An 11,705-nucleotide genomic window follows, 5' to 3' on the forward strand; every position below is an offset into this window, starting at 1 on the left:
CAAAACGCCTCAAAGCCATGGGAATGATTCAGAAGCAAGGAAATTGGGTGCCGTACGAATTGAAGCCGAGAGATTGAACGGTGTTTGCTTGTGAACAACTGCTTGAAAGGCAAAGACGGAAGGGACTTCTGCATTGTGACTGGGAACGAAAAATGGGTTCATTACGATAATCTCAAGCGCAGAAAATCATGGGAAGTTCTCGGCCATGCTTCCACGTCGACGGCCAAACCGAATATTCACGGCTCCAAGGTCATGCTCTGTATTTGGTGGGACCAGCTCGGCGTAGTGTATTATGAACTGTTAAAACTGACTAAAACAATCACAGGCGATCGGTATCGAACGCAATTGATGCGTTTGAGCCGAGCATTGAAAGACAAACGGCCGCAATACAACGAGAGACATGATAAAGTGATTTTGCAGTATGACAATGCTCGACCCCATGTTGCGAAAGTGGTCAAGACATACTTGGAAACGTTGAAATGGGAAGTCCCACCCGCCGTATTCTCCATCCGTTGCTCCCTCTGACTATCACTTGTTTCGATCAATGACACACGGCCTAGCTGACCAGCACTTCCGGTCTTATGAAGAAGTAAAAAGTTGGATCGATTCGTGGATAGCCTCAAAAGATGATCAGTTTTTTCGACGCGGGATTCGTACGCTACCCGAAAGATGGGAGAAAGTAGTGGCCAGCGGTGGACAATACTTTGAATCATAAATGTATAACCAGTTTTTTACAATAAAGCCTCGAATTTCGGAAAAAAACGGCGGAAGCAAAGTTGTACACCTAATATAAATATATAATTATGTATCATTATAAAATAAAGCTGTCTATATATGTAATAATTATATATATAAGTTTAAAAAAATTTTTTTTTTAATTTGAGATTATATTAATTATATGCATTTTTTTTCATACAGTTGTGACATATTCAGGTAATAGAAAATATTTATCTTATTCGAAAAGTTATTGCAGATATTTAGTTGCCATTGAAACTCAGGATAATTTGACAGGATTCATCAGTATTACGAAGGCATGATGTCTTATTCAAGAAGTCACTGATTAATTAGTCTCATCAAATGAGTAGTCTGTTGCAGGCTCCTAGATTTCAATCCAATGGTAATATTTTGATAATCTAAGTTACAATAAATAATATATAATAATAAATAAATTGTTGCATTCATTATTAGTTGATGTAAATGGAGAATTATCGTCTGAAAAAAATTCCTAATTATCGCTACAGAATTAATCATATATATATATTGAATGCAACAATTATCACGAACCTGCATATACAATATGTATATTATTATTAAAATCTCTTTTTATAATTTTTATGTAAATATGTATATTTTATCGTATTAATATATAATATATAAATCTTATTTATTCATAGAAATTATTAAATTTGATATACATGTAATTTGTTAAACGTTATATTTGAATTGTAATACAGTTAATATATAATATTAATATATAATATTGTGTAAATAATGTATAATATTGTGTAAATTGTTTTTACACAATATTAATATTATATAAATAGTTGTACACAGTCAGCGACCAGAAGCTTCAAAGAAATTGATAATATTATTGAGAAATGACTGGTTCAAGCCTCTCTAAGATGCAAAAGAGAAATGTATGTATACTTCTTATGTGTGTACTTTTTTCGTAATAATCAAATAATCGGTTACTTTTTTACTCATACTCCTTATATTAAAAGTTACTTTTACAATAGCTTTGCCAACGCTGTATTTTTTAAAAATATAATTCAATTTTCTTAATTTTTCATTTCAGAGTGAAAAACAATAAGCCTGCATCAAACTCCAGAATAATAAAAGATATATATAATAGAAGAAGCAAGGATAAAAATGCATAGTTTTGACGATGTAAAGATTAAAATAACAGTTTAAGTTTTTAAAATTTTTTTAAATTTTTATATAATTTAGTTTATACATGTGCAATATTAATATTTTTGAGACTTCCACGGGTCCTTTTTATATAAAGATTATGCGTTTCGCGCATTTCTTCCGTGTCCAGATCTATTCTTGGAATGCCAACGTTTCGTGACCTTGCAATTCACTTCATCAGGACGAGGAGCACCTTGAGCTGTTCTTCCGGATCGCCCCTTTTTATATATTACGCTCCTTGTGGAGTGGTGGAAGGAGAGAAGAGAATTGTGGGTGGAGGGAGAGAGAAGAGTGGGGGTCAGTCCTCATTAACTGGGAGAATAATTTTCCATTTTATTTATGTTGTAGCTATTATTTCTATTTAGATTGTTAGGATGTTTTTGTATCTCTATGGCTTCTCTATACTTTCTTGGAAAATATGATGTAATGTTGACTATTGTTTTGTCAAACAGTATTTGTCCAGTTTTGATGTTGTATTCTGATTGCGTGATATGATTGCGAGGTTTTAACCTGACATCATGTTGGTGTTCTTTTATCCGTAGATTAACCATTCTCCCAGTATTTCTCCAATGTATACTTGCCCGCAGGAACAAGGTATTTTATACATTCCTGCGGAGCTGAATGGAGGTCTTTGATCTTTAGGATTTCTTAAGATTTCTCCTATCTTTTTGGATGATTTAAATATAGTTCGGATATTGTTTGTTTAATATTCTGCCAATCCGATCTGTTCCTTTGACATATGGGAGAATGGATAGGATCCTCTCGTCTGATTGTATGTCAGAAACCGTCTTGTTTGCATGTTTATTGATTGTTTTGATTATATCTTTTTTGTCTGTAAGGCTGTTTTTACGTGAAAAAGACGTGAATTCTTATATTTCTTATCACACAACATCATATCTGATATCAAAAATACATCATTATATTTTCGTGTTATTTAATGGAATAAATGTATGACGTTATTAATTAATTATTAATAATGTTACAATATTAATACATTGATAATTGGCCATTTATTCGACGTCATTAAATATGGCATTGTAGAAACATCATAAATAAATGACATCATTATTACATCTTAAATAGGTCACATGATGTCAATAATTTAAAATGACTAACTATCGACGTCAAATGACAGCTTGCTATCTGGGAAAGTTTATATACAGAGGCTACAATTGCGCTAATCTTGACCTTTACATATGTTACAAAGATGAGGATAGTGATTTTGACAATTTTTTTCTTACAATTAATCAATATTCTTTGTTGTTGTTTCTAAAATATATAGAATTATATAGTGTAATTTTAGTAGATAATAAATCTTGAAAGGATCCGGTTATTTCATTCACATTTCGATAGCATATACTATTCACATTAGCTAATGTCTGGTAATTTTTCAGTGTATTACTAATAAGAACGTATTATTTAAATTGGCCAATATTAACGATGTTCATAATTGAATCCCTTTCATGAATCTTTATCTTTGAAGACCAAGTCTAATGACATTAATATATTGTCAAAATCATGATTCTGAGCGAACTCACATCGTCTCTGAATGATCCAGAAGGCTGAATGATCCGTATTGCATAGTGATAAAGAAGTTGTGACTGATGGCGTCCCCAGGATCACGGAGAATATGGATCTCCAATTATTAGATTAGGAATCTTCTCCCCACAAAGAGAAGAGGTGATTTCTTTATATAGGTTCTTTTGAATTGACGGGATTGACGGAAAAGCTGGGAGAGCTTTGGTACTGAGGACAAGATGACCCGAGCAATTAAAAGACTCAAAGGCCAATCAAAAGCTCCCGATCCTGATGATGTGTCCGGACGAACCTGGGCTTTGGTCTCGGCTGAAGTGGATAACGGATTAAGTCGAGTTACCTGAAGGAGGGAATCTTTTTCCCCGAGAGTGGAAGAGGACACGGCTTGCTGCTGCGCTCCTCTATGTAAGAAGAGCGGATTGATAAAGAGTCTTTCTGTGTACAGGCTAATATGCCTGTTGGACGATGTGGAAAGTGTTCAAAAGGATATTTGTTCTCATTTGTATGTAATACACACATTTCAGCAGGACAATATGGATTCCGAGAGGAATGGATACAGTTGACGGTATTTGTAAGGTCCGTTTTGTCTTGGAATTAAAGAGGAAAAGATAGCACTGGAGATGTCATTAGATATTGTCAACATTTATAACCTTCTCTTGAGATCAAATAGAGATGACAATGAAATATCATTGTATGCCTCTCTACCTGGTAGCCATTGAAGAAAATTTTATTACTTCTGGAATAGGTTATTAGAGTTCTGTGACAAGACTTTAACTCCAGCACAGAAGAGAAGTATCAAAGTTCCACAGAAGTTGAACATTTTTTACGAAAGCTTATGTATAACGTTTTCCGTATCGTCCTTCCTACTGAATGTGTTGAAACATACTAGTATTGATCGAGGGAAAAATCAGTCGCCATAATCAATTAGGCTATAGTCTATGTTATAATCTGTGCACTCTATTGATGGCCTTGCATAAAACTGAAGCCCTGTTCTTTTATAACGGGTCTTACCTTTAACCCAGATAATGATGAGGTCAATCCAATGGGCCTATGATTAAATATTTGAACCTTACGCTGGATGGCCAGTGCGAGTTCAGCAGACATCTCGAGCTATTGACTCCTAAATTAGGTACGATGGCTGATGCATTAGTGGGTCTACCATTCAATATAAGAAATCTGGGCACGGCCGAGAGGCGGCTGTATGCAACAGATCATCCTGATCTGAGTTATATATGAGACTCTGGTTTGGATGGAGGAGATAGTGGCCAATAATCTCATGAATAGTATCTTATTCGGTACACAGCGTCGAATAGCTCTCCACCTTGCTCATAAGTACAGGAAATCCTATGCGGCCACAGCTCTAACCGAATCTCCTCCTTCCTCCGGCAGATTTACTTCCTGGTGCTTATGCCAAGGCAAGTGCGCAAAAGCGATTCAGCTTGAGGAGGAACATTCTCATCACGAAGATCGTAGAGATTATACCCAGTAAGCAAAACATCATTACTACAACATTATTACAATGATCTTCAATAATATAACGTTTTCAAATATTTAACTGTTGTATACAATATTTAACTGTTGTATTATTATGAACAATCTTTGACCGCAACTTAGAAATTTCTATAATACTGATATTGTATCATAAAATAAATATTACATTAATATTGAATCAATATCTCAAAAATGTTGAATTATAACATTGTACAATGTTAAAAAAAACACTGCAGAAACGTTCAGTGTTCGTTGAAGTAACATTTTATAGACATTACAATACAATATTTAAGAATATTAATTTAATATTTATTTAATATCATGTAAACTTGTAAGAATATTAAGTTCTTGAATTAATTTTTACACAAAACTAAACAAAATATTTTCAAAATATTTCAGTGTTCGCAAAGATTTGCACATTTCGAGCTGATTCCGACGAACGACCCTCACCACCGCCGAATTGTCGGGCGCTCACGTGTATATTTCTGGTATAGGGACGCTCGTGAGCAGAGCGTCCCTATACCAGAAATATACTGGGAGCGCACCTTCCGCCAAATTATTATTGGAACATGTTTTTTATTAAATAGCTTATTTCTATTAACATAAAAATTTTTATTGATTATGTATTTATTGTTGTTCCTAATGTTTATCTCTTTATTAAGGAGTTTTCTTGTAGAAGGAGTGATGGGTTGAAATATGAAATCGAAATCTATTTTACTATTACATTGAAAAATCGAAATTGAAATCGATTTTATTATTACATTTATAATAAAATATTCCCACACGTGACTTTTTCTTTTTGACATTTTTGTATGTTTATATGTATATTGAAGTCTCATGAAAAACTGCTTTTTTGTTTCCAAAGTATATTATGGTATGTTTACTGTCCGAATTTCAGACATAACGAATTGACATTTCATACTGACATTTCATACTTTAAGCTCGAACTGTCCAAAATATTCAAATTAGATACTTATTTTTTTAAACTTTGAACTATTCGAATAGATCGAATATTCAACAAGTTCGAATCTTTTGTCTGAATCCTTAAGTATAAATAATAACGGAACTATTTACAAATAATGAACGGAACAGTTTAATGACGACGTGGAGACACCGATTGCTGTACACCGCTCGATATAATCAACTGTATCTTCGTTAATATTGAGAATTTCACTTTCAGATAAAAAATTTTATATTCTTAAAATACTAAACTATTTAAGCAAAAAAAATTTCGATTTTTAAAAGTTTCCGGATGGAATAACACCTTAATGAACTTGGTTATGATTGATAAGTAATAAATATTACAAGCGCGATAGCGCAGATAAAATTAGAGAAATTTTTATAAAAATGAGAAATTAGACGATAAATGTATGCGGCAAGTTTATTACTCATAATATTTATATTACCCTCTAAATCTCATGAAGTAAAATCTCACACAAAGAAACTGAAAATTTAGCCTGTCTTGAATAAAGAGTGAAAATACGGCCACTCATGTTCGAGAGTAGTAAATTTTCACTCTTTTTAAAGTGAGATTTACTCTTTTGGAGATTCATTCCGAAGAAGTAAAATCTCAATCTCTTTTTTGAAGTGAGGTTCCATTTATATTGGTATTATACTCCAGAAAGAGGATTGAGATTTCAGTCCTTTGAATTTCAAAAGAGTAAATCTCAAGAGTAACTCTTCTAAAAAGAGTGAAAATCTGCCTTAAATAAGAGTGGCTATATTTTCACTTTTTTTTCAAGACAAGTTAAATTTTCAATCTCTTTGAGATTTCATTTCATGAGATGTAGACAGTATGTGAATACAGAATAAGCAAAAATGATTACTCTTCTTTCTTAAAAAAATTCCTTAAAAAAATGTGACGACGATGCGAGCAGCAGTTAATACATATATTATAGAAATGTGTAAAAAAAACATACATATATATATATAAACCTATAAGTATAAGAAAAATCATTTCAATGATGCAATTTCCAATAATGTTGTAGTAAAATTACAAATGTTGACTGTTGCTGCAAACTTTCGTGCTGTATAGGAAGGAATAGAAATTGCGTTACAAATAAATATATCTAAAGATTTGCGTTTTAGGGCAATTTATTAATTGCATTTGCTACAATGAATTGATAAATCCTTTTTTGGACATTGAACGAAATAGTTTTTAGACAAGCATCATTACATTTAACGATGCTATATATCTATTATATCTGCTTTTTTTAAGGAACATTTCAATGATTGTTTACTTCATTGGTAGGTTGGCCTTCATGAGAAATGTAGACGGTTTGAATATAAACATTAGGCACGGAAAGAGCACTGGTAGTCAAAGGTCTATCCAACGGGTAGCCAAGAGGTTTACCATCGAGAGAAATAGCGCCACCAATGATTTCAGAAATATGCTTATTTTGATAGTATTTATTGACATTTGCGTCCTGCGTTTTTTGTCCCTGACCCAGGATGCCTTGGAAACCACCGGCATGATATTGTCCACTACCGGTATATCCTACACTAAGTCCTTGGTGTTGTTGGCTTTGTCCTTGATAAGTGAAATGATATTTGCTTTGAATTCCAGATTGAATGCTGTTGAAGAGACCTTGATTTCCCTTTATTCCAGAATATTGTATGCCATGTTCACTTTGTACATCTTGGACACCATGGACACCTTGTATGCCTGATTGTACTCCATGAATACCCTGTTGCGAATGTACACCAGCTGGTACTTCACCTTGGAATCCTACCGTACTTTGTTGACTCTGTTGATATTGTTGATACTGTCCCTGTTGTTCTTGGTAAATACTTTGAGGTTGACTCAATTGTTGGTGTTCTTGGATGTTTTGTCCTTGTTGCCTATATTGCCATTGTTGTCCGTACTGGTTTTGGCCGTAGACGTTCTGTCCCTGTCTCTGTCCTTGACCTACTTGATACTGGGAGTACGTGTATGGGTATTGCCCATGTTGAGTATAAAGATTAGCATAATGATTCTTTATATCTGCAAAAAAAGAATTGCTTATTATTTTATGTTATTCAATGGCACAACGACTTTGTCTCTTCAATATCAATAGTGTACTTTGATTTTCTTGCTGATTGATTGACAGAGTTTCTGGTACAACCTCCACAGTCTGTTTCGCACCAATTACTTTGGCATCTTGATACTGGATTTGTTGATAGTCCTCAGTACCAACTACTTGATATTCGTCCTGTTGGTAAGTTTGATATTGTTCTGGAACCACTGGACCATAGAGTATATTTTGTGATCCTAATTGAGAGATCACAAATAATAGCTGAAATGGCAATCCTTGACCAGGTTGACCTTTAGGAAGAGCTAGTCTTGATGGGAAACCGAAAATCTGATGCGACTGAAAAATTATTAACATTTGATCATTTATTACAATATTCATTATTGCAAACATCTACACAAACAGAAAGAGAGAAAAATAATTACTTCAGTGATGTAATATGGTTCTTGAGCATTAGTGGCACTATTGACAGCCTGCTTGATTTCTTGAGCAGATGGGTAATCGAAACTTTGGCCTGGTGCCTGTTGAGATTGTCTTACAATGGTATTTTGTCCTTGATGAACTGTAAATCAAACAGATAGTGTATTTAATTAAAAAAATCATATGTGTATGTGTGTGTATATTTGTATCGTTGGTGATCCTGAAAAGTAATCTCGAATACATACGATCAGTTGTGAATTGATCGAGTTCCACGAATTGATGCCTATGTTGAGAGATGCTGATGGGTTTGCCATAGTGATCGTATTTCGGTCCCAAATAGACGCGGACAACGACACTAGGGACGTTCTGCTCGCTCTGAACTGTGATCTGATACTCGTATGGTTTATGATCTAATCTCTTCACTTGAGCCTTGATGTGTTGTTGTTGGATTTGCTGTTGTTGATCTACTTGTGGTTGCGCAGTTCCCTCGAGATCGACATAATAATCGTTAAAGAGAGTCACTAATGGACTGATTTGAACGTTCTGGATAGTAACGCCAGGCAAAAGAATATCGTTATATTGGTAAGCGGGCAAAGAGTTCTGATACTGTGTGAACAATTGGATAACATTCTTATTAAGTTGATAGAAAACTGGATCACGAACAGCTACTTGTCCCAATTCCAGAACAGAAGGAGTATAATCATAAATATTCTGCATTTCGGGAGCATTGCCGAGAAGTTGACGTGCAGCGGCTTGAAGACTGCCATAGTATCTATAATAGAAAACGTATTGTCGTAAGTATTACAATATATTAATTAGTACATTAATTAGTTGAACAATTAGTTGAAAATTGACCTTGGATTAACACTTCTGCCAGTTCCTTGAATGAGTTCTCCAAGAATGTTCAAACCTTGCGGTTGATAAAGAGAGAGGAAAGCGCCTTGCGGAGTAATGACATGTCCAGAATCAATAGCTTCAATCAATCTTTGCTCAATTTTCCTAACAGTCTGAATAAGATTATTCTTTTTGGGACTGAATTGGAGATTCTGAGGACGTCCAGGTAATTCGAGCCCATTTGTACTACGAAGATGCGGTTGATATGGTACTTGTACGTTGACGTAATCAGTATTTTGAATTGGGCCCAATCCGTTCGACAAACGATTTAGTTCATAACGAGCCAGTAATTGTTGATGAAGGTAATAGTAAACGGATCCCTGACCAATTTGATCTTCCTGAATGCCTTGTTGATACTGCGCAGGTATTTGTCCTTGCTAAAGTTATATTATATTTAAAATGTTGATACAGAAGCGAATTTTAATATAAATTAATATTTTTAATAAAATAATTATTAATAAAATAAATTAATATTTTTCTTTCTCTTTTTATATGAGAAATTGTTTTGTAATTATATGTTTGCGTTATTTGAGAATATATTTACCTGCTCCAATAAATATTCAGCGAGATTTACAAAGCCATAATAATTAGCGAGACCGATATCTTGCGTAAAATAGGAAAGTTGTTGTTCACTGCTAGACAGTTGGGCGGAATAATTAACAGGGATTACAACTTGGTTGTAGCGAACACCTTGTGCAACATTCTGTACAATGTTCTGTGCTTCTTGAATGATCCTAGCATCAAAATAGTACTGAGGAATGATTTCATACAGAGGCGGCAGAATGATACTTTGCATTTCTGGATGCTGAAGAACAGCTTCGAAAAAAGCTTTGATGAACTGTTCCTCGTTAACATGGACACGGGCCCATGCGGCAGTTGCCAAGAACGTCTGATAATTTTTAGCGCTTAATAAGATTCTTTGGAGGAGAGAAACTTCCTTACGAAGCTGGCTGATGGAGTTCGAATAGGCAGTGCCTTTTGGTTGAACCAGACCGTCTCGTACAGCATCCACATAGTATTTGACGAGGATTGGATTTTCATATTGATGGTAGTTGTTTTGAATGTCATAATTAGTACCAAGGATCTGCAATTGCTCATTCGGGATTTCTTGGGTTATCTGTTGCAGTAACAGTAAACAGTCTTGTTGCTTCTTTAGAAGATTTTGATCAGCTGATAATAACAAAGAAATAAATTTAGTTCAGTTGTATTCTATATAGTCTTTGAATTAAACTCTACATAAATATTAATATTTATTTTGTTGAACAAGTATTTATGTACAGAGTGTCCATCAGTGACTGTATAAAAATTAAATTGAAAAGATTAAATTGAATCGAAAAGTCTTGTAATATTTTACTATTTTTGCAATTAATGAGATATTAATTTCTAAAGATTGCCCAATGAATACGTATTCGCCCGGCTTACTATATAAATATAAGCGCACAGCAAAATACAATCTCCGAGTATTGCAAGTCGTTAAGCGCATAGGGAGTTGTTTACTACAAATGGCAACACACGAGCGACAAAAGAAAATGTCTTCCCGTGTTGTATCACGCTTGTATTTGGTAAATACATGTTCATTCGATGATTTTTAGAAATTAATATCTCGTTAATTATTGCGAAAATTGTAAAATAATACAGAAATTTTCGAATCAGTTTAATCTGCTCTACTTGCTCATAACATATTATTTTCTACCGGATCATTACCGGACCCAGTACATAAAACGCTTAATAAGCTCTAAATCTAATATTAAAAATACAGAAATAGTAGAAAGAGGGATAACTTTTTCAAGTACTTTGTAGAGACTATACAGCACTTTTTGATCGAGAAATGGAGAGAGAGAGAGAGAGAGAGAGAGAGAGAGAGAGAGAGAGAGAGAGAGAGAGAGAGAGAGAGAGAGAGAGATGAACAAATAGAGAAAGAAAAATATAGAGAGATAATAATAACTTGAATAAAATAGCAATTACTTACCAGCACGTTGTTTCAGCTGTTGTTGGGGTAGAGCTGCCCCAAAAGCTGCCAGAGTCAGTAGAACGATCGTGCACCTCATTGTGATGGTGTTAATGTCGTTTACTACATGCTGTTTATCGAGTTATGCGAGCCTTTTATACCAAAATCGTATCGACAAAGACATTATCGGTAGTGACCCATTGACCTACCGTGCAAGATTTCGCTGTCTACTCGTGATATTCCATGTTATTTCGAATGGATCGAAGTCAATCGAAGGTTAATGATAATGATTCTTCTGGGCGAGATAAAGTTGCATCATCAATTACAGGATTAAAGTCTTATAATTGCTGTATAAAATTTTACCAATTTCTTTCTCTTTAATTCTACTACTAACTTCATTTTTATACGCAAATATCATTTTTCCAATGGTGCAAATATAAGTTTTTGATTTAACTTTGTACATTCTTCTGTGAAAGTGAGATCTCTTCACTTAAATA

General features: G+C 34.1%; 1 protein-coding gene across 1 annotated transcript; it reads right to left on the reverse strand.

The window, feature by feature from the left end:
* Positions 1–7,002: 7,002 nt before the first annotated feature.
* On the reverse strand, positions 7,003–11,346 carry LOC108686260 (hexamerin-like). Its single transcript, XM_018191478.1, has 7 exons — positions 11,230–11,346; positions 9,805–10,430; positions 9,222–9,637; positions 8,612–9,138; positions 8,372–8,508; positions 7,997–8,285; positions 7,003–7,918 (listed from the first exon to the last, which is right to left on the reverse strand). Exons 1-7 carry the CDS (start codon positions 11,306–11,308, stop codon positions 7,161–7,163), a joined length of 2,832 nt encoding a protein of 943 aa, XP_018046967.1. The 5' UTR covers positions 11,309–11,346; the 3' UTR covers positions 7,003–7,160.
* Between the last annotated feature and the right edge of the window lie 359 nt (positions 11,347–11,705).

This window comes from Atta colombica, unplaced genomic scaffold (genome assembly GCF_001594045.1).
Source record: "Atta colombica isolate Treedump-2 unplaced genomic scaffold, Acol1.0 scaffold17, whole genome shotgun sequence".
NCBI classification, from domain to species: domain Eukaryota; kingdom Metazoa; phylum Arthropoda; class Insecta; order Hymenoptera; family Formicidae; genus Atta; species Atta colombica.